The 24,580-nt window shown below is 43.5% G+C and overlaps 1 protein-coding gene across 2 annotated transcripts in view; it reads left to right on the forward strand.

Moving 5' to 3' along the window:
- Positions 1-24,580, forward strand: part of RAI14 (retinoic acid induced 14) — a 309,495-nt gene that overhangs the window by 279,296 nt on the left and 5,619 nt on the right. For both annotated transcript variants that reach the window (XM_082244058.1, XM_082244059.1), the window contains 3 exons: positions 6,379-6,497; positions 9,253-10,767; positions 17,680-17,829. In XM_082244058.1, coding sequence (XP_082100184.1) covers positions 6,379-6,497; positions 9,253-10,767; positions 17,680-17,829 — 1,784 coding nt within the window. The remainder of the gene's footprint in view (positions 1-6,378; positions 6,498-9,252; positions 10,768-17,679; positions 17,830-24,580) is intronic.

A 24,580-nucleotide genomic window follows, 5' to 3' on the forward strand; every position in this document is an offset into this window, starting at 1 on the left:
TATAGGGCAAACAAAAGCAATAAATTAGCCAAATTTTTTGTTAAAATATAGAAGACGAGGTTGTGCTGAGTAAATAGATACCTAACATGTCAAACCTTAAAATTTGGGTGCGCTGTGAGATGGCGACAAACTTCAGACCCTTTTTTTTCTATAGGCTTCAAAAGCCCCACTATAGGTATCAGTTTAGTGTTACGGAGGAGGTCTAGTGCTAGAATTATTGCTCTCACTCCAGCGTGCGCTGTGTATGTGTCGCAAAGGACGTTTCCACACGTAGGTGCCCGATACATGCGTTTATGTTCATACGTGTGTATATGTGGGGGGACTCAACATTTTTTTGAGGGGGTTATGTGCTTTGGTGTAACTTCATTTTTTTGCTATTTATTTATTTCATTTAACTTTTTTTTTTCATCACAAAGGGGACAAAAAGTTCCTTATGTGATGATTTTTAGGTGACAGGTTCTCTTTACTGAGACATGCGGGGTCTAAAAGACCTATATTAAGAGTCTGCCTGTCAGTTCTACACACAGTCTTGGTGGCTGCTGCCACAGGATTGTCTGTGAAACCCTCCGCTGTCAGGTACGTACGACGTACAGACCAGGCAGCGAAAGGGTTAAAGAGAAACACCATTTAAAAAAAACTTTTCTTTCTATTCTGTCTGCATATGATGTCAGTGATCATTGTTCCCGGCTATCTCTGAGCAAAACTAAGGACTGATAAGCCCTTCTTTTCTTAAAGCGTAACTCCACTTTTGTTGAGAAAAGAACATTCCCCTCTGGGTGATCTCTGTACTTTGCAGGGATTTTAACAAACTTTGTTGCAGATTCCTACCTTTTGTTATTCTGAAGAAATCCCTGTTTGTTCCTCTGTGCTGAGTGGGTCTCATGGGAGTGGTTTCATAATTATCAATCAGCTGTGCACCTGCAGAGATCTAATGTGGAAATCTGCTGGGCCTGCATCCCTTTAGCTGTGTTCCCATTAGGAGTATCTCACCAAAAATGACATTTTTGTTGCAGGGGATGCCAGAAATCTGACTTGTATCTTAGGCAGACTTCTGGGGAAATCAGTGAGCCAATCACACAAGCTGGAGATGATGTTTTTGGGGGGGAGTTCTGTATATATTCCGTGTACAGAAGAACTCCAGGTAGCCATATTGCAAACAATATGACGTGACGCAATTGTATACCCTATATTATTTTTCTTTATTTTCTATTTTTTTTCCTCCACGACTTCTCAACTCCCTAGGACAAGCAGTTGGTTAGGACTACAGAAAACCTCCCCCTCCCCTCTTTTCTATAAGGCCCTGTTCACACCTGAGCGTTTTTCAGCTCGTAAAATGCTCATCTCTGAAGTCACAAAACACCCAACAAGTAAAATCCTATTCATTTCAATGGCCCCTGTTCACATCTGAGCGTTTTGTCGCCTGAAGCAAAATGCCTGAAGGTCAAAAAAGTACATGAGCTTCTTTTTTGGCAGATTACAACTGTTTTTGTTAGATGTCAATGCCTTAATCCAAACACCTGCAAAAAACGCCTGAAAAAAGCCCCCCAAAAAAAAAAACGCCTGAAAAAAGCCCCCCCCCCCTCCCAAAAAAAAAAAAAAACGCCTGAAAAAAAGCCCCAAAAAAAAAACGCCTGAAACCCCCCCCCCCCAAAAAAAAAAAAAACGCCTGAAAAAAGTCCAAAAAAGCCTGAAAACAATACACTCAGGTGTAAATGGAGCCTAAGGCCTTTTTCACATGGGCAGTAAAAATAGGCAAGTTGACCTGCATTTTTATCGCCCCTGACCACCCACCTCCAAACAAAAATGTTGTCCACTCCAGTGAGTACACATTGCTGCGGATGCGATGCTTTGCATTGCGGTGTGGCAACTTTACTTGGCATGTCCAGTCTGGCAGGCGTTAAAACCCATAGGACTGTGCCACTAACGATTGGATAGCAGTTGTAGTGCAGTATTTCCATGCAAAATAGCCCTTTGGTTGGGAAAAAAAAAAAAAACAGCCAAAAAACAATTGCCATTCGGGATTCAGTAGTCTCACCTACTGAATGTCTAAAAAGTGATCCACTCTGAATCACTTTTCAGGGGGCGATAGAGACATAGTTGAAAAGAGCTCTTTAGTTCACCAATAGAAATGGTCAGCAAATACAGGGAGCACAGGAAGAAATGAGCTTAAAAGATTTCTATCAGGATCAACGGGTAAAATGTTTTCACTTTAAAAAAGAGATGTAACAAAACACTATCAATGGAATATTTAACAGTCCAAACGTATACAAATACAAACCGTTCATTGTCAGTTTTTACTTATAACTGTCAGTGCCGGTTCACATATATGCGATGCGGGAAGCCTGCGAATCCACTGCGGGTTCCCACATCGCATTCAAATTGCAGGCAGTTTATATGCGAATCGCTGGGGGTGCCAATACAAAGTTAATGACACCCCCAGATAAGATTACATATCGCAGTGCGAACTGTCAGTTCGGACATGAATCGCATCACATAGGTGGAAATAACCATGCAATCCATTTCTGGTGCGGACCCAAAAAAGGGTCCTGTGCGTGTTGTGTCCGAATCCGATGTGAATTCAGACATAAAATCTGAATGGCTGAATTTGCATCGCAAAGACATCACATGTGATTAGCAGAGCAGTGCGCTCTGAATCACATGCGATGTCTGATATCTCTATAGTGTTAAACTCCCCTGGTTAATTCTTACCTATAGGTAAGCCTATAAGGGCTCTTTCACAGGGGCGATCCGATCAGATCCGCCTGTCAGTTTTTAAGGCGGATCTGATCGGATCCTCCATGCAGCTCTATGGGGCAGCAGGTGTCAGCGGAGACACCTCTGCTGCCATCCGTATCCGATCCTGTCCGTGAAATCTGGACGGATGGAAACCCTATTTTTCCATCCGTTCAGGGATTGGATCGGATCGGATGAGAGCGGACAGGCGGTCCGCTCTCATCCGATCCCGCATAGAGAGCAGCGGGGGCTGTGACACCTCCCTCTCCGCACTGCAAGCGGAGATGGAGCTGTCATCCGCCGGCTCAGCGGATCGATCCCCGCTGAGCAGCACAGATCCGCCTACGGAGGCGGACTGTGTGAAAGAGCCCTAATGTATGGGTACAGAAAATATCTCCTAAACTTGCACTGTTTAGGAGATATTTACTTGTGAAGCCGCTGGTGACGTCACCCGTGCATGGCATACCTGTGGCCATTCCTTCAGGGGCCATGAACAGCGGCTCCCACACGCATGCGCAAGAGCAATGTTATCTTGGCTCGTCCAATCGAAGGACCGGAGCCCAACAACCAGGAAGGGAGAACAGGTGAAGAAGGAAGCCCTGTCAGTGGTGACAACTCTCCGCTGGAAGGCTGTGTTTTAAGGTAAGTTTTACATAATGTGCTAGTATGAGATGCATGCTAGCACATAATAACTTTGCCTTGCAGGTTTATAGAAAAAAAGCTGGCGGCTTACTACCGCTTTATAATAGAACTATAGGCAAAATGTTTTTTTTTTTTCATTTTGGATAGAGTACAGGAGGGTTATAATCCCTGTAATGTTTATTATTGTCATCTGTGTCCCATTGCGGAGATTTCCCTTCACTTCCTGTCCCATAACCAAACAGGAAGTCAGTCCCGGCTCACACTATAGTGATGACAGACATTGCATGTGAGATTCGCAGCACACTGCTCTGCAAATCACATGCGATGTCTGTGCGATGCAAATTCAGCCATACAGATTGTATACAGATTGTATGGCCGAATTTGCATCGGATTCAGACACAACATGCACATATTAATTATTAATGTTGTAATAATTGCATTTAGTAGGCATTATAATTAGGCTTTGTTGCACTCATTAGATCTTTGCACTTTATATTTATTTATAGTTTTTTGTGTGGTCATACCTGATCACATTTAACACTTTATGCATATGCTATCTTATTATACATTGTTGCACATATGGTTTTTTTCTTTGCACATATATTTTACCTTTAGGCAGTGCCACCATACCTTTCCTTTTACATCTAGATAGGTCAGTGTTAGATCATGGAGGTCTATAGATGCAGGGATTTTAGGCTTCTTTCACACGGATCCGCCTCCGTAGGCGGATCCGTGCTGCTCAGCGGGGGATCGATACACAGATCCCTGCTGAGCAGGCCGGGTGACAGCTCCCTCCCCGCTCTGTGTGCAGAGAGGGAGATGTCAGAGCCCCGCTGCTCTCTATGGGGGAATCAGATGAGAGCAGGGCCATCTTTACCACAGGGCAAAAGGGGCAGCTGCCCTGAGCCCAATCATTGTTGTGGGGCCCAAAGCAGCTGCCCCTTGAGCCCGCACTGCCTGCAAATAGTTGATAAGTGGATTTGAGAGGGTCGAAGAAAATATTTGTCCAGGGTCCAATCAGTAATAAAGACGTCCCTGGAATGCATCCGGACTGTGTTTCTCTGGTGTGAACTGGCCTTGAATTGTACTCTGAGGAGGCTGGAGTGCAACCAGAGCAAGCTGGGGGGGGGGGGGGGGGGGACCAGTCACAGTGCTGGGACCCTGCTGGAGCCAAAAGAAAGGTGAGTGTTTATTCCCTTTCTGTGCACCCCTGGACATAATAGCATTTAACCCTTGCAATGTGAGAGGGCCTTACTGCCAGGGTGAATTTTTTAAAATGTTTTACTGAATTGTTGGTTCTGCACTGTAAATATACAAGTTAAAGATACACTGTCAATGGGGGGATTTACTAAAAGTGGTGCAGCTGTGCATAGTAACCAATCAGCTTCTAACTTCAGCTTGTTCAATTAAGCTTTGACAATAAGCCTAGGTTCACAGTGCATGCAGGTGAACTCGCACGATTTCAAACCGGCATTTCAGTGCGAGTTCGGGGGTGATTTGAGAGATATCTGTGGGTTCATGCACAGATGTATATTGAAATCACCCCCCAAGTTACCAAAAGTAGTGCAGGAACCACTTTTGGGAATCGGTGCGACGCCGGCTTTGCGGACGGTGCTGTTGCCATCAATAGGCTCTGATTTGGCATGTGATTTGACATGTCAAATCGGCCCGATGTGAACGGGGGCTAAAACCTGTAAGCTGATTGGTTACTCTGCACAGCTGTACCAGATTCTGTGTGCACCAGTTGTAGTAAATCCCCCCCCCCCCCCAGTGTGTCTATACAAGACAGAGTAACAGTGTCTCTGCTAAGGTTTCCCTTGACCCACCCTATACTTACCTTACAAGGGCCCCTGTTGCTACTCTTTTGACTCTCCTTGGTCCTAGGAGTTTGCTGCTAGACCCCCCTGAGCACTATCACAGGGGAGGGGGGTCACATTCTCCTTTATACCGAGTAATGTTGCCAGATGCTTTGGAGGAAGTATTGGTGAAGCAGGGCTGGTAGGATGAGTAACAGTGGGTACATTTTGAAAATAAGTCATTTTTCTCCTTCACTGACGTGTGCTGATGAGGTGGCACTGATGGGCACTGATAGGCTGCACTGATGGGCACTGATGAGGTGGCACTGATGGGCACTGATAGGCTGCACTGATGGGCACTGATGAGGTGGCACTGGTGGGCACTGATAGGCTGCACTGATGGGCACTGATAGGCTGCACTGATGGGCACTGATGAGGTGGAAATGAGGTTAATATCCTAAAGCCTAATGGAATGTTCACTTAGCTTGCAGAATAAAGCGAAACTGCATTCATTTCAATTATCCAATCATGTGCAAGGTAAAATCTCATTTTGTGAAATTTCACTTGAGTATTCAAAGTTACCGTAGCTTAAAGCGGAGTTCCACCCAAAAGTGGAACTTCCGCTTTAGGGAGTCCTGACCCCCCGACATGCCACATTTGGCATGTCATTTTTTGGGGGGGGGAGCGGGTACCTAATTTTGACAGGTACCCGCTCCCACTTCCGCTCGGAGCGCCGCGGCGCCCTGAGCGGAAGTTCTCCTCTCCCCCTCCCTCCCTGCAATCTTCTGGGACACGTCAGAGGTCCCAGAAGATTGCCGGCCAATCACGGCGCGCAGCGCGACTCGCGCATGCGCAGTGGGTACCCGGCTGTGAAGCCGCAAACTGTAACAGCTGGGTGCCCACAGCAGTGATGCCGGCGCCGAGGGAGAGGATCGAGGCTTCCGGCGGCCGCATCGCTGGACCGTTGGACAGGTGAGTAAATGGCTGGAACTCCGCTTTAACTGCGTTCAATAGGCTGAGTGACCATTATAGGCTGCTATAGTAATTCAACCCAAAGGTCATTGTGCCCTGCATGGACAAGTTAACAGTCTCTTTACCTATCACCAAGGCGTGTTAGTCGTCACCTTCTACTTGAATATATTTATAATAAACTGAAATGTATTTTTTCAGCAGCATATTTAATTGTATAAATATCCACTGATTACAGGGGAAGACAGTCTTCTAGATGTGAGTTCAGAGGTGGAACAGCAAGATACTCTTTCACTACTGCAAGCAAAAGTGGCTTCTCTGACATTGCTAAACAAGGAACTGCAAGACAAGTTACAGGTTTGTACAATCAAAATTTCCTTCCCTGCCAGTGTCATTATTACAGTAACAGTGCATATTTTTAGCACTGATTACTGTAGTAATGTCACTGATCCCCCCCAAAAGTGTCAAAAATGTCAGTTAGGGATCCGATCTGTCTGATGCAATGTCGCAGATCGCCGCCATTACTAGTAAAAAATTAAATAAAAATGACATAAATCTCTTCCCTAGTTAGTAGACGCGATACCTTTAGCGCAAACCAATCAAAATATCGTTATTGCGATTTTTTTTTTACCAAAAATATGTAGCAGAATACAAGTTGGCCTAAAAGGATGAAAAAAATAGATTTTTTATTTTTTATTTTGGGAATGTCATATAGCAGAATGTGAAAAATATTGTTTTTTTTTTTTCAGAATTGTCGCTCTATTTTTGTTTATAGCGCAAAAAAATAAAAATCGCAGAGGTGATCAAATACCACCAAAAGAAAGCTCTATTTGTGGGAAAAAAAGGACATTAATTTTATTTGGGTACAGCGTTGCACGACCGCGCAATTGTCTGTTAAAGTAATGCCGTGCCGAATCGCAAAAAATGGCCTGGTCATTAAGGGGGAAAATCTTCCGGTCCAAAAGTGGTTATACTAAGAATTTACTACCACTTTACAATGCTGTCTGTCCCATGGAGAGTATACTTATGTCACACACTACATTCCATCCACCAATGCAGAATTTTTCATTCCCATCTATATAGTACAACCACATTTACACTCCACATTGGGAGATTTACATCGTATTTCATCTTGAAGTTTGTACCTTGTAATCATTGGTCTGCATCTGATTTTCTTTTTGTATAATCATTACCACAATCTCACCAAATGTAAAGTTTGGACGCACATAACGTTCAGTCATGTATTTTGATTCCTTATTACTTCTCCGATTGGTGATACCTTTGAGAATCTGTATTTCTGTCTTTGTGATATTACTGGCTTCTTGTCTGATATTTTTAAATAAAGGATTAAGGAAAAGAAATGTATATGCTGAATACTATCATTACAGGTGATAACCAAATTCAGTTACAAAAACACAGTCTTTTCTGCTATAGTGACCCTTTAAATCCACTGGAAGTTCAAATTGTATTAAAGTATATGTAAACACTTACTATGTAAAACAACCCATTACATTTAAAATAGAAATGGAAGGCAACCCCTTTTTTATAAGTACACACATTACCCCTGTTCTCAGCTGCATAAGGAGCTCAGAAGGCTAGGGGAAGAGAAACAGCAGCACAGTGACCTTCCCAGTGAATGGTTGTGCAGGAGGCCTGTCAGCAGAAATCTGATAATTAGAGGAGAGCAGGCTGAGTTCCCAGCATAGCCACAGAACTGGCAACGCTGTGTTCTACTTTTTAGCGTGGACAGTTTTTTATACGAAAGCAGAGGGACTGGCTGGAACACCAGGGATTTCACACAAAGGAAGCAATACAAAGAAAATAGGAGACTCTCTCATACAAGTACAGGCATACCCCACTTTTAAGTACACAATGGGACCAGAGCATGTATGTAAAACGAAAATGTACTTAAAGTGAAGCAATACCTTTTTATTTCTCAATGCATGTAAATACACTAGCTCCATAGGAAATCTTGGTCAGCTTGACATGGCACTGCTCCCAGACCATAAGTGACAAGGATACCAAACTTGGGGAGCATGTTAAGGGGATCCAGGACTATGACATGTGTGAGGGATTAGCTCGGTGGTGGGTGTGGATGACCCCCTTGGGGGGGTTCGTTACACAGAGAGATAGCCGAGGAGTAGTTGAAAACAACAGTCTATGGTTTATTCTTGCAATTTTCTTCACACAAGTGCAAGCCTCAAAAACAGCATAATTCAAAACAAACATAAAATAAAATAAACCCTGGCCACTGTGGGCATCTACCTTCACACACAGGAACCTACCTAGGGAGTCTGTCCCAACCTACTGCTGGGCAGACACTGCTGGTCATACAGCAGACAATCAATAGTCCATTGGTTTTCCTTTCACACAGAAAAAGTCCATGACCTCACCTTGAGAAGTCTTCAGCTGACTGCTCTCCTCAGCGCACATCGCCTCAGGAGGCAGCAATCAGTAGTCATCCTCTGGATAACTTATAGAGGCCTTAATTGCCTCATCCTGAACAGCTGAAGCCTTTTCAACGTCCTTACACCTTTCTAGCTACCTCTGCAGCCGACACCCTATAGTAATTGGTGAATTTTCTAAACAAGGTGGAAATGTATCTCCTGTCTGTGACAACACCCACAGATTTACCTGACTTCCTGTCACACATGGTAGATTACCTAGGCAAGCTGGGATATGTTGTAGTCCTGGGTCCCCTCTCGGTGCTCCCTAAGTTTGGTATCCCTGTCACTTATGGTTTGGGAGCAGTGCCATGTCAAGCTGACCAAAATTTCCCATAGACGCCAATGTTGAAAACTGGGAGTAGTGCCATACCAAGCTGACCAGGCTGTGTCCGTACTTGCGAGTGTACGTAAAGTGAGTGGGGTATGCCTGTACATGGTACAGCAGGCACATATCAGGAATATGAAATGTTGGGTTTACATATTTAATTTGTTGTAGTTTTCCTTCTCTCCACCTTCTTTCTTGTACATGATACCTGCTCTCCCATTGCATTGCAAGTAGAGTATATTTTTGAATTTGAACTGCTGTTTTGTTTTTTTTTAATAAAATTATTGTTCTTTTACTTTTAACATGGGTTGTCTACAATGTCTGTCCTTTTTTTTTGCAGGAAAAAGCCAATGTTGAAGCTATAACAGATATTAGTTATGATTCGTTTCATTCTACCCAAGCGGAGTTATCTATTGCCAAAGATAAAGACGCAAAGTCACCAGCCGTTATTTCCGACAACTCTGACATTTCCTACGAATCCCAACCAGAAGTGACAAAATATGAACTGAAAGTCAAGCAGCTTGAAGAAACGATAGAAGAAATGCAGATAAAACTTGAGGAATCGGAAACCATAAGGAAGGACCTGGAAATGAATATCCAGTCAATATCTGCAGGCTGCCGCACATCTTTTAGTACAGAAACTTCAGAAGCACCTTCTGATACAGACATTCAGCCTCAGGGATCGCTCAACGAACGAAACGATGACACAACACTAAAGCCAAATCTTCAGAGGATGTCAAGGGTTGACCAAGAATTTGAAGAAGAAGAAAGTTCAAAATCAAATGAGGACAACGCCATGGTTCTGGAAGAGTTTGAAGCGCTAAAGAGAGAGTATCAGGACGTTCTAGCTGAAAGTGAAAGGAAAGAAAATGAGATGAACGACTTACGACATCAAATAGATATCGTAACTCAAAGAATTGTCAATTTGGTGCCCATAGAAAGACAAGAGGAGATGGAGAAGTCTTACTGCGCAGTCATAGAAAAGTTAAATGTAGAGAATGCTGAACTTAAAAATAAGCAAGAAGAGCTTCTAGAAGAAATACAAAAATTAAGGAAAGAGTTGGACTGTCACAAGGAGTCTATTACTTTGGAGAATGGGCATGAAGAAGAAGATAGGTCTACTATGATAGATGAGTTGACCAAACAAGTGAGTGAGTTGTCTTTGCTGTACAGTGAAGCCCAAACAGAACTAGAAAAGACAAGACAAGCTTCCAATCATATCTCATCTGACTTCATTCATAAAGATGAGCATTTGAAGCTTGTGCAAGAGGTTGAAGAAAGCAAAGAGAAAGTAGAGAATGACCTGGTCGATCTAGCATCTCAGCATGCCAGAATATTAGAGGAACTGTGTGAGTTGAAGCAGCAATTGGACAAGGAAAAGGAAGACCCACCACATTCAGAGCTTGAGAGAGTTATTGAAGATTTGAAGATGCAGATAGAAAACATGGAGGTGGAGAAGAATGGACTGATGGAGCAGCTTGCTTCTCAAGAGTCCAGAATGAAGGGCTTGGAAGGTGAATTGCAGCAAGAGAAGGTCTCTGTCCAGGAATCAGCTGTAACTAAAAGGCTATTGGCAGAAAGGCAAGTTTCTTTAGAAGATGAAATAAGCATGTTGTCTTCACAAGTAAGTGATTTATTGAAGGAAAAAGACAAGTTTTCTGTAGACAATGGACAGGCTCAAAGGGACATTACGCAGTTAAAGGAGAAAAAGGAAGTACTGGAAGGCCAACTTAAATTAAAAGAACAGGAAATTGATGAACTTTGTATGAAATATGAAAAAGTTCAGGAAGATCTGGTGGAAATGAAGAAGCTTTCTGAAAATACTTCAAAAGCAGAGGAAGACAAAGATAAGAAGGTTGGTAACCCTTTCTATAGAGTGAACTATAATGAAGTGACTCCAGAATTCCTGTTAGGATTTGTAGAATGTTTAAGGCCCATTCAAACCTATTCATTGTAACACGGGCATTTTATTACATATCATTGCATGTACAACGTAAAAGGGTTAGCAGTTGTTATAATAGTGCTAGTTCATATCTTGGTTATGTGGTATTGTGCATTGTTCAGCCCTTTTAAAGAGTTTACGCACATTTTACGGCCTTTTGAAAGTACCTGAAGTTTTTAAAGTCATTCTTGCAAAAGATTGAGGCATAATAGGGCCCTGGACAGGATAGCAGTTGCCCCCCCTCCATCACCTCTTCTGTCGACGTTGAAAAGGATCACTAGGCTTAAGGCCCGTACACACTTGACGAAAATCGGACGGAATATCGTCCGATTTTTCTCTCTTGCTCAGCCTTCATTACCGTTTTTAGTTGACAGTGCATAATGTTCACAAAATGAGACATTTGTTCCTAGACTTCCGGGTTGTCAGCAACTTCAGATCATGCGCGGTCTTTTGTATCTGATTTTTCGCAGGCGTACTGCATACACATTAAACTAAAATTGGTCATGCTGGGGACGGACGATAAAAATTAATTTTGGTATTTGTCCCCTTTTTTTTTTTAAAATGTCGGCATCGGCTGCTGAAAGTTGTGTACAGGGCAATTGACCTTGAAGATGTCAGGACCTTAGACCACTGTAGCATTGGGGAGAAGTTGCTGCGGGGACTGGTCTATCAGTGCAGAGAAGTAAAGAAGTAAGAGAAGTAAAGCCGGCCATAGATGGATCGAACCTTGCCCGATTCAGCAGGTATCGGCTGAGATTCGACCCATGTTTGGGAAGACTTGTTCAACTGAAGTCGATCTGTCAATTGGCTGTCAATCAGATTTTTGGCATGTGATTGTTGCCTGTGGCTATAGCTGCTAGCAGTAATTCTTCTGTTCTGCCAGTAAGGAGGGCTCCCTGACCCCCCCCCCCCCCCCGGCAGAAAACAATAGCATTGCGGAAGGGATTCTGTGTTGCTGGGGCAATTTAGCGATTTTCACAGGTTGCAGGAAGGAAAATCGAATCATCTGTGGCTTGCCTAAACCTTTAAACCCTAGACCTAAACAAGCAGTTAGAATTGTCAAGTTTCCTGGAGTTTAGCTTTTAGAGATCACAGAATATATGTGCAGAGATTATAAGACTACAGTATTTCTTTATTCACTGTTGTACTTTTGTTATTTTTTGTTTTAACCTAATTTTGGTTGATTAAATGAATTAGTGGATATTTAAGTGTATTGGCAAAGGATTTTTTCTTGTTTAAATTTATAGGTAAAGGAGGGCTGGGCACATTGTGGAATATAATACAGCATTTACACTGATAGTTATCACAGCTACTAGTGTTTAGTATAAAAGTAAGAGCACAGAGTCTCCCCTATATGATTTAAGATAGAAGGATGATCTGGTCATTATTGACTTCCAATTTTTCTACAGAAATCTGTTGTAAAATCTACTGTGAACATGTTATTGCTTGGATCAATGGTTGTCAACCACCGGCGGGTCATGGCCCATCGCCGGGCCGCAGCCTTCCTCCTCACAGGTATTCCACCACCTGCAGGCCTACCAGCCTCCCACAGTGCTTCCAAGCTTTCATAGTGCCATCTAACCTCACATATTGGACCACTGTAGCTCTCAACCCCAGACCCCCTGAGAGCTCCCACAGTGCCCCCATGAGAACCTCTATTCCCCCACACACTGACATCCAACCCCATTCCTTCCAGCAAAGCACCCTGCTCCTGCACTCAAAACCAGGTCCTCAGGCCTTCAATCTAGGAACCCACACTTGGCATCCCGTATGGCAAAGCCTTGCTGCCCCCTACGACCGGGGTGGTCAAAAAACACTGTAAAACAAACACAAAGAAAGGCCGCACCAGCCTAGCGCATTATCCTCAGCAAGCTTTTTAATAACAATTGTTTAAAATCAACTACTCACAAACATGCGTGGTAGATCAGCATATCAATTCCAAAGAACAGCATCAAATGGAAAAGTCCAATGTCTCATGTAGACGGAGGGTTGACGCGTGGGGCTGAGGAAACGCGTCAGCCCTCCATCTACATGAGACATTGGACTTTTCCATTTGATGCTGTTCTTTGGACAATTAAACAATCTTAAACAATTGTTATTAAAAAGCTTGCTGAGGATAATGCGCTAGGCTGGTGCGCCCTTTCTTTGTGTTTGTTTTACAGCGCTCAACAATGGCTGTGAATTGCCGGAGCCTTGACATCACCCATTGGCTCCCATGCTCCGGTCATTGTCGGCGCTCCCTCCTCTCCCTTGCAGCTGCTCACTGACACAGGGGAGCCCGAGCTGCAGGATCATGTGACCAGACCAGAGTGGATTAAAAATAGGTAAGTACACAGATTTATTTATACAGGGTATGAAGTAATGTTAGGAGGAGGGGGGAAGAGGGCATTTTGAAGAATAGTTAGAGTTAGCCTTATCTTCCACTTTAACACTTTGACAAAGGTTCTATTCCTTCCATGGTGAATTTGTGAAAAGCGAAAACATTTTCTTGATTTAAATAGAAGCATAGCATTTTTTATGAACATTTCACCATTAATACCTAAACTGGCCACTGCGATGTTGTGGTCGGATTTTTGGCTGCAGTTCCTTGGTAGTATTGTTTTGGTCATAATATTATATATTGATATATCCTGTAACTGTTATGGATAATTGGGACAGAGTTCCATTGTTCCATTGTAGAGTGTGATGTACAATGGGAAGAGGGAGTGTGAAGGGGTTAGTAATGTTTTATCTTAAAGCAGCAGATAGATTATGCGATTTTCTTTCCTTCCACTACGGGTGGCAGGAAAGAAAATCGTTTGATTCCCCTATGAACACAGTCATTGTTGATAGGGGAATCGCTCCCACTGTGCTATTGTGTTCTGCTGGTGATGGGTCGGGTGCAGGAACCTTCCCAGCTGGCAGAATACATTAATTACTGCTAGCGGCTAGAGCCACCGGCAGTAATCGCATGTAAAAAATCTGACAGGCTGGTTGTACCCAAGTCGATCGATGGATCCACTTGGGTACAACCAGCCTGCTCATAGATGGATCGAATCTCTGCTTGTCCCTGCTGCACAGGCCAAAATTTTATTCATCTATGGCTGGCTTTAGGCTACGCTCACACTAGCCCACACGGTAAGAATGTGGTGCAGAATCTGTGTATTATAGCCAATCAGCTTGTTCAATTCGACTTTGACAATAAAAACCTGGGAAGCTAATTGGTTTCTGTGTAGAGTTGCACCAGATTTTGCATGCTCCAGTTTTAGTAAATAACCCCAATTGTTTTGCTGTGCAGGCTAGTGACAGTTCTGCTCCGGCAGACAGCAGTGCAGTACATTATGCTGCTGTAGGGTGACATGTGGTGCCATCCACCGCACTGCAGAAAAATGTAGGCATGCCGCATTTTTTTCCTTAGCTCACCGAACCGCACATCATACCAGTATTGTGGTGTTAATGGGGCACATAGAAAAGGTTTCTATGTGCGGTATCAGTGACCTGAGTTTATCCAGTGCAGAAAAAACGCAGGTCACTGCACATAAGTAGAACCAAACCTTAATATATTTGTGTGCACCTCTACAGGTATCTAAAACCGAAATATAGCTAACCTACCTATAACCATGGTACTTATTTTTCAAAGTCAGTATGAGAATGGTCTGTGTTACTCTACAGCCACCCATCTTAATGTCAGATCAGCGTATTCTGATATCCGTGAGTCAGAATACAATGTCCTGGCTGGAGGGATTCCTTTGTATGGATGGAGGAATCTGTTTTTGTTTGTTTTTTTTGTCCAGCTCACTGACTAAATGGAAAATGAATCAAGAACAAACTTGCAGTTATGTTCTTAGTGTGTTTTCTTGAGTCACATGTCCTTTTTTCACAGGTAAAAAATGCACCGGAAATGCAGCAAAAACGCATATGTGTTTTTCTGTGTTTTTGCAACTGAGAAGTGTGAAAGCAGCCTAAGTTTCCCACACTTCTCTCCTGTACATATTTTCCTCTGTAATACCCCCAAAACTTTTCTCTTTTACATACTTCTCACTGTTATACCCTCCACACTCCTCTCCTGCATACTGTCTGCTGGCCTACCCTCTGCACTCCTTTGCTGCACGTACTGCCCATTGTCATACCCTTCACACTCCTCTCCTATTCATACTGCCCGTTGTCATACCCTCCGCACTCCTCTCCTATTCATACTGCCCGTTGTCATACCCTTCACACTCCTCTCCTATTCATACTACCCATTGTCATACCCTTCACACTCCTCTCCTATTCATACTGCCCATTGTCATACCCTTCACACTCCTCTCCTATTCATACTGCCCATTGTCATACCCTTCACACTCCTCTCCTATTCATACTGCCCATTGTCATACCCTTCACACTCCTCTCCTATTCATACTGCCCGTTGTCATACCCTCCGCACTCCTCTCCTATTGATATTGCTCATTGTCATACCCTTCACACTCCTCTTATTCATACTGCCCATTGTCATACCCTTCACACTCCTCTCCTATTCATACTGCCCATTGTCATACCCTTCACACTCCTCTCCTATTCATACTGCCCATTGTCATACCCTTCACACTCCTCTTATTCATACTGCCCATTGTCATACCCTTCACACTCCTCTTATTCATACTGCCCATTGTCATACCCTTCACACTCCTCTTATTCATACTGCCCATTGTCATACCCTTCACACTCCTCTCCTATTCATACTGCCCATTGTCATACCCTTCACACTCCTCTCCTGTTCATACTACCCATTGTCATACCCTTCACACTCCTCTCCTATTCATACTGCCCATTGTCATACCCTTCACACTCCTCTCCTATTCATACTGCCCATTGTCATACCCTTCACACTCCTCTCCTATTCATACTGCCCATTGTCCTACCCTTCACACTCCTCTCCTATTCATACTGCCCATTGTCATACCCTTTACACTCCTCTCCTATTCATACTGCCCATTGTCATACCCTTCACACTCCTCTCCTATTCATACTGCCCATTGTCATACCCTTCACACTCCTCTCCTATTCATACTGCCCATTGTCATACCCTTCACACTCCTCTCCTATTCATACTGCCCATTGTCATACCCTTCACACTCCTCTCCTATTCATACTGCCCATTATCATACCCTTCACACTCCTCTCCTATTCATACTGCCCATTGTCATACCCTTCACACTCCTCTCCTATTCATACTGCCCATTATCATACCCTTCACACTCCTCTCCTGTTCATACTACCCGCTGTTATACCATTTGTATTATTCTCTTGCATATTCTGCCTGCTAAGACACTTCCTTGGTAATAATTGTTGTATCTTCATCTTTGCCATTCTGGAAATGGCAAACTTTTGACAGTTGATATAGACAGTGGGAAACCTCAGCAATGTGCTTCTGAAGGTCCACTACATAGCCCAGAAAGAGACAGAGCAGCTCAGAGCACCGTAGCAGCCCTGGAGCTACTTTGTAACAAGGTGGACAGTTTAATATTGAGGGTTCTGAAAGAAGAAATCCCTACAGATCCACACTGAGAAACATATTTAGGCTTGTTCACACTAGTGGGACAAGTGTTTAGACTTTGACAGAATAACATGTAAAAACCAATGTTTCCCTATAAGAGCTGTCTTACTGTAACTGGTCCGATTTGTAATGGTCTGACTTTAAAAAAGGTTCCTGCACTACTTTGGTCCGACTTGGGTCTGATTTTAGCCCATTGAATTTAATATAAGTTGCATCCAAGTCGGATCAGCATCTTAACTGATCCAACTTCTGACATGCAACATGTGCTCAGAGGCAATGTTAGTAATGCAAAATTTATTGAAAGAAAATAAATGGCGTGATAAAATCCCACACCAAAATTTGAATAGAGGATGGCATGGGGTCCCCCCTAAATCCATACCAGACTCTTATCTGAACATGCAGCCTGGAACCATACCAGGCCACAACATAGTCTGTGTGGGGGGGGGGGGTTGCTGTTGATGGGACAAGGGTCTCTTCCCCCTAACCTGTGGTTGTGGGTGTGTGCGGGCAGGGGGCTTATTGGAATCAATAGCCCCCTTTAAGAAATAGGGCCCCCAGATCCTGGTCCCGCCCATGTAAATGAGTATGGGGTATATGGTACCCCTACCCATTCACCCAAAAAAAAACAGTGTAGTGTAATAAAAACAGGAGGCAGTTTTTGACAGGTCCTTTATTAAAAACGAATAATGTCCCCATGGTAGAACCCACTCTTTTTTATGTCATCACCCTGGGCGTAATGGGTTTGTGACGTCACAAGGGGTGGGGTCTCCAAGTAATGCCACTAGATAGCCATGCCCCATAGTTATATAAGAACTGGCAGACACAGGATCTGACAGAACAGTGGGAGCCAGCGTCGGTGGAGGAGCGTTTCTTTTTTATCTTCTTAGGGTTGGCAGCGGTGGATATCGTAATTGACATTGGAGCTACCATGGGGGACATTATTCATTTTTAATAAAGGACTTTTTAAAAACTTCCCCCTACTTTTCTTACACTTCACATGGGGGGGGCTGTAATCTGGGGGCCCCCTTTCTTAAAGGGGGCTTTGAGATTCTGATAAGCCCCCTGCCCGCACACCCCCACAACCACAGCCCAGGGTTGTTGTTTTTTTTTATTTTGGCTTAGGGTTTCCCCTCAAGACCCAAGTCTCCCCCATCTCAAAGTCAGCTCAAAATCGGATCCCGTGCATTAAAGTCGCATGGAAGTCGGATCCGCACGGCTAGTGTAAGATGGGCCTGAGGGGTTCAGCTCCTAATTATACATTTAACTTGTTAATGAATGTACTGCTAATCGATACACATCTGATCTTACAGATTAATGAGCTGACAAAGGAGGTGAACAAACTGAAAGAAGCACTGAACAGCCTATCGCAGCTGTCATTTACCACAAGCACTCCTAAGCGACAGAGCCAGCAGCTGGAATCATTACAGCAGCAGGTCAAACAACTGCAGAACCAGTTGGTGGTAAGTACATCGCTCCAACATTTACTTACATTTCTCCAATATATTTAAAGGGTCATTCCAAAAATATTTAATGGGTTAAATCACTGTCATTTTGTATTAGCGTTCGTTCACATGTGCTTTGATTAGTCTTCACAGACCATTTAACGACTTATTGCCTATTTTAACCCTTTGAACCCCACACTAGCGCACCACTACCGCTTGCATTGCACACAGTTGTAACAGGCTTTCAGAACATCCCTATTTCTGTGGCAGCTGCAAAGTAATTGTGCCCACAGCATGTGTACACCCCGCACTTCTGCATCTCAGCTAAAGGGGGAGCGGTTGATGGGGGGGGGGCATCAGCAGGGCTTTTTTTTCAGCTGGAACTTGGTGGAACTCAGTTCCACCACCTTTGGCTCAGGTCCTCTGCTCCCTGCTCACTATCACTTGTAAACACAGAGGTCTGGCTTCCTGTGTTTTCCAAGTGCAGTATGGGGACAAAGGAGATGCCGGTGCCTGGAGTGCAGTGTGAATTCTGACAGCCGCACTGAATGATCTTCTTGCAAGTGAGAGAGGCGAAGCCATCTACAGTGTGAGGGGAGGTACTAGAGAAGAAGAGAGGTAAAAGTGAGATGTGGATGGGGGATGCAGAGCCAAGCAGCTGTGGAAGAAGACTGAACTCTGTGTGTAGCACACCCCTGAACTCTGCACTCTGTGTGTAGCCCACCTCTGAACTCTGCACTGTATACGTAGCATACTGTTGAACTCTGCACTCTGTGTGTAGCACACCCCTGAACTCTGCACTGTATGCGTAGCATACTGTTGAACGCTGCACGTAGCACACCCCTGAACTCTGCACTCTGTGTGTAGCACACCCCTGAACTCTGCACTGTATACGTAGCATACTGTTGAACGCTGCACGTAGCACACCCCTGAACTCTGCACTCTGTGTGTAGTGCACCCATGAACTCTGCATTGTATACGTAGCACACTCCTGAACTCTGCACGTAGCACACCCCTGAACTCTGCACTCTATGTGTAACCCCACCGAACTCTTCACTCTGTACATAATGCACTACTGGTATTTGATGCCCCTTTAAGACCCTCCCACTGTTAGTGAAATTTTGACCAGTTTTGGGAGGGGGATTTGGGGGGGGGGGTCGTGGTTGAGTTCCTGCACCTTTTTTCTGAGAAAAAAACCCTGGGTGGCAGTAAAAACACAGCTCAATTGCTGGTGTGAACAAGCCCTTACTCTTGGTCTCCCAACTGACACCAAAAGATGTCGTGTGCATCCTCACCCCAGTTATATGCTTGCAAATACAGTGGTTGGTTTTGCAGAGTGCAGAAATGGCCCTAGGGTGGTCACGTTTTTGGTCCACTTTTTGGTTGGTACAGTTTTAGAAAACTGAATGAGAAGGGAGTTTATAACTCATTCAACGTCCAAATTTTATTCTGCACATTGTTCTCTTTATAAAGGTACTGCAATTATGTTTCTAGTACAAACATTTTAATGTCAAACTGGTCAAGCAGGCCAGGAAACTTATTATACTTTCCTGGAAGACAACAGGGGCGCAAGCTTTGGTAAATAGAGCCCTATCTTTTTATAAGGCAACCTACACAAATAGAGGAGCACTGCAGGATTTTGAGAAACTATGGGGAGGATGGGTTGAGTCCCCTCTCGCGGTTTCGGACTAACCACCTATTTGCTGTGATTACCGTGTTTCCCTGAAAATAGGCCCAGGTCTCATATTAATTTTGGCATCAAAAAACACAGTAGGGCTTATTTTCGGGGTAGGTCTTATCGTGTAATGTGCTGTCTCCCCCCCCCTCTCCCTACCTGCCTTTCAGGAATCCCCTGTGTGAGCCAAGTAAAAGTGTTTGTAAAATCCGAGAATCCACTCTATTATTAGTATTATATAATGTCCAATGTGTGTGTTCCTGTATTGTAATTGTGCCAAATACCTTCATTACAGCGCCGCTCGGCCATTCTGTGACCCCCTGGAGCTCTCTTCTCTTTGTATTATATAATGTACAATGTGTGGGTTCTTGTATTATAATTGTGCCAAATACCTTCGTTACAGTGCCGCTCTGCCATTCCATGACCCCCTGGTGCTCTCTTCTCTTAGTATTATATAATGTCCAATGTGTGGGTTCCTGTATTATAATTGTGCCAAATACCTTTGTTTGAGCCCTGCTCAGCGCTTCCGTGACCTGCTCTGAGCACTGCAGAGGGGAGGGGCTGAAATCCCCCGCTGACAGCTGGGAGAAGAGAAGGAGAGCAGCGGGAGATCAGCTGAGCGCCAAGCGGTGCTGTACCGAAGGTATTTGACACAATTATAATACAAAAACACACACATTGGACATTATATAAAACAGTAATAGAGTGGATTCTAGGATTCTACAAACATTTTAAACTAGGGCTTATATTTGGGGTAGGGCTTATATTGCAGCCCTCCCCGAAAATAACAGTAGGTCTTATTTTCAGGGTAGGTCTTATTTTCGGAGAAACACTGTATTTTTTTTGTAACAAATTGAGTGAGTAGATGGTAGGATCTGCCCCGGCTCACTATCTGTGAATACGTGATGGGAAAAATGAAACAATTGTGTGAAGTTTGCCTTTGATATACCGTGATGTTTGCAGGTGGGGTGGGTATATATCCTTAATCTCCCACCGGGATGGGGAGTGTTTTTGTATGGTCACATGTATATTTGGTTGTATGTTTTGTTTTTTTGTCAATTACTGCACTGCGGCTGTTTGCTGTGCAGACATTGTCTGTAACATTATATGCAAAATTGATAAAAATAATAATAAAAAAAGAAAAAAACTGGTCCAGCAGGGCACAATAGACAGCTAGCTGGCCCAGAGGTGGAAGAGGCTCTGATGGTCACTGTGTTCTCCCCACCGTCACACCATGAAGCCTCTTCTACCTCTGTATTATCCCCTTCCTGGCAGTAGGTGGGAGGACATTGCACCAACTTCAGGAATGCAGCTTCTGTTTGGTTTGGAGATTCCCAGGGTGCTGGAGCACAGAAATATACTTGCAGGCATCTCCAGGTACCAGCTATAAACTCCTAAAGGTATCCTCTGCCTATGCATGCAGATTGAATTGCACAGGCTTGTGACAGGTTTTCTTTAAAAATGAGGTTCTCCTTTTAAGTCAGTTGCTTTTCAGTCCCCCCTTATGTAGGAAGCCAAATTTCATGACCAACAATTCTCCAATTTCTTGTAACAGAACATAAATACAGAATGTTGATTTCAGTCTATTTAGACTAATAAGAATATATTAGGTGCAACATAAATGTTGGTCTCCTTTTATAGTTCTAGAATCCTGACGTCATGTCTGCATGCCTAAACCTTCATCACAGCTGACGAACTTCTGGTGGCTTTTTCATTATTCCTCCTTCAGTTCTCATTAATAATAAGAAAAAAATAACAACAGCTATGAGCAAACTCCATATATAGAGATGACAGTCATAACATCTATATGGGTTTTGGCTACAGAAGTCTTTATACTTTTTTTAAGTTATCAGTAAATAAGATTACTTTACTGAAACATTAGTCAGAAAATTAGGTCCTGCTAGATCACAACAGGCTGGCTTCTTTTGCAGGTAAATCTATGTAAAATATTAACAATAAGTGCCTATACTGTTTAAAACCCAGAAAGGCATAGTCTTATCTTGCTCTGCACAGGCTCAGTTGCTCTTGATTCTCGGCAAATCAGAGCCATTGGAGGCCGATCTGCTGACAGCCTAAAGATTTACTGCTGCTCAAGGGCTCTGGACTTCAGCAAAATGGCAGCTTCTGCCAAGAAGAAACAGGAGCAATGCTGGAGGCAATTTACAGTACGCACTCATTTTGGTAGCATAATTATTAATGTGGAATGAATGTTCTTTGCTAAAAAAAAAACATTCTTCTTTATCAAATTGTTATGGGTAAAGTTCCACTTTAATCATCTGATCTTAAAGAGCTCTAAAATGGCATGGCACTGTTTATCTTAACCTCTTCACGCACATATGCGGCCTCTCGGCATGTGAGCCTTTGTGCCGAGCGGCCTCATATATGCGGCTCTGTGTATACCACCTACTGTGCTGAGAGAGCACTCACTGCGCGCTCCCAGCATGGTAGCCGGCGGTTAACAGAAAGCTCCCAATGCATACTAGCAATCTGGAGCTTTCCGATCATGTGAACGCTGTGACAGCCAATTACAGCAGTCACATGACCCAAATGCCCGCCTCTGCCTCCCGGCGTTTAGAGCTTTCCAATCATGTGAACACTGTGACAGCCAATCACAGCAGTCACATGACCCAAATGCCCGCCTCTGCCTCCCGGCGTTTAGAACCCTTAACTCCCTTAGCGGTATCCCCGAGCGTGACTTGGGTGGATTTTTCATGCTAGGATCGGTATCCCCGAGTCACGCTCGGGGTAGATGTGTAGAGCGTGCAGCGGTGTTCCTTACCTTCTCCTGGCGATCCAGCGATGATCTCCCATTGCTGTGATCGCCGCCGAGATCCCCGCCGCTCGTCCGTCGCTCTGATGACTTCCTGGTTCCGTTCCCTGCAGCAGCAATGGTGCATGGGAGCAGAACTGGGAGTGAAATTCAAAAGTTGCAACAACACAAACACATATATATAATACATATATATATATATATATATATATATATATATATATATATATATATATATATATATATATATATATATATATATATATATATATAAATTTATTATATATAATTTGAGATTACATTGTATCACCTCCTTTTTATATATATATATATATATATATATTATATAATAAAATTATATTATTGATTAGATTATAATTCATGCGTGTGTTTCAAATTTATCACATCTGGGATGTCTACTAGAGTCTTGCTTTGGTCAGGTTTAAGTCAGTAATTACTAAGAATTGTAGGCCTATAATACATAACGCCAAATTTCCATGAAAAAAATGTTACCGCTTTTGGTACAGAATTCCTGACATAATCATACTGCCAGGGAGGTTAAAGGGCCCGGAGGTGGGTGGCGGGAAGGGGTTAAAAAGGGGCTTGCAGTGTCCCAAGAAAACCGATTGTATATGGATATAAAGTCCTAATAAATGACTTCAGGCTTTTGCAGTTATAGCTACATGGTGGTATCAAAAAATTTAGAGACTAGCTCTGTTTACAAGAAAGTACTTTATCTACGTTTATACACCATCACTTTCAAACCAGTCCCCTTCCACAGAAATACAGCGCTCCCAGCTTTCCTGCCACTTCTGGAATGTCTCCTGGAAGTCTTCTTTTCAAAGCGTGTCAAGCACCTTCTGCTATTCGTTCTGGATCTCCGCAATGGTGTGTGAAGTGAGATCATGTTGTTTTCTGCGATAAACTCACGTGTGAGGAGAGCTCGGTTACGGTGCATTGTCTCTGTGGAGCATCCGGATTTTCACATTTGCTCTTTCTTCTAACTTGCTGTCCGTGATGAAATCGCAGACACGGTAACACACGTGGTGAGAATAGCACCAGTTGCACAGCTCCCGATGTACACAGGGCGATGTCTTTTAGCACACTGACTTATGAAGTTCGGTGCTCCCTGTGACTGTGGGTGCAGCCTGGTGCTGCCATCTGTTGGCGTGTTATAAAACTAGTCTTGAAACTTTTTGATACCACCTTGTATGTAAAACAATAAAAATAAGTAAGTGTCTATACTGTTTAAAATAAAGCAATACTTGACCTCACCCTGCTCTGCACATGCTCAGTTGCTCTCTTTTTTTTCATCACTGTGCCGAATTTGTAGAGACCGATCTGCTGCCAGCCTAAGGGCTGGTTCACACCACAAAAATGTCCTCCAGATTTGTTCTGGATGAGTTTCTGCATTCCGGTTTTTGGAGCGTTCCATTTTTTTGTTCTGGAACCGAAAGTACTGGGGGAAACTATGTAACCTACTTTCTATGCATTTTGAATGCAGAAAAAAGCACTGGAACGCATGTGGTATGAACTAGCTAGCCCTAAAGATTCAAGCGGAACCCAACGATTAAACAGTTTTTTCAAAAAACTATTAGATATGCACCTTATCGACTACAACATATAGGGGTATACAATGTACTATTCACACACACATCATAGGTTGAACTGGATGGACTGGTGTCTTTTTTCAACCTTACTATGTACCTATGTAACATTTACCACCTCATGCGGCAGATTCATGTAGTTAGTAATAGCGCCACTTAGTACTAATACTACACCAAATTCTAAAATAATTACCTCCATTTCATAGATAAGAAAACTGGAAGTACTTAAGACCAGCTGTAATTTTATGCATAGAGACAGGCAGTGTAGTTGTACATTGGAATGCTATTCTAAATAAATGGCGTTACAAAAAGTGTCCTACGTTGTGGTAATATAAATGTCTGAAGAGGCCCTTAACAAAAATGTTTAAATCAACCATTTATCATTTTTAAGGTTAACCGTAGCCTGGTAAAATGCAGGGCCATCTTACCGAATGGGCATGCCGGGCAGTTGCCCGGGGGCCCCACTTGCCCGAGGGGCCCACCTGCCCAGCCCCAGCCAAGCATTAGTCCCGATTCCCGTGTGCATCCCGCCGCTGAACTTAGCAGGTGGTAAGCACCTGCCCGGGGCCCTTTAATGCTCTTGAGATGGCACTGGTAAAATGCAGTTTGAAGCTAAACAAGTTGATGGCCATTTTTAAACCTTTCAAAAGCATTCTGCCTGAGGATTCGTTTTTATTAGATCATGAATCTATGGTGGAAGGAGGAGGCAAATGACCG

The sequence above is a fragment of the Pelophylax lessonae genome, assembly GCF_965119305.1.
Source record: "Pelophylax lessonae genome assembly, chromosome: 1".
In the NCBI taxonomy this organism is placed as follows: domain Eukaryota; kingdom Metazoa; phylum Chordata; class Amphibia; order Anura; family Ranidae; genus Pelophylax; species Pelophylax lessonae.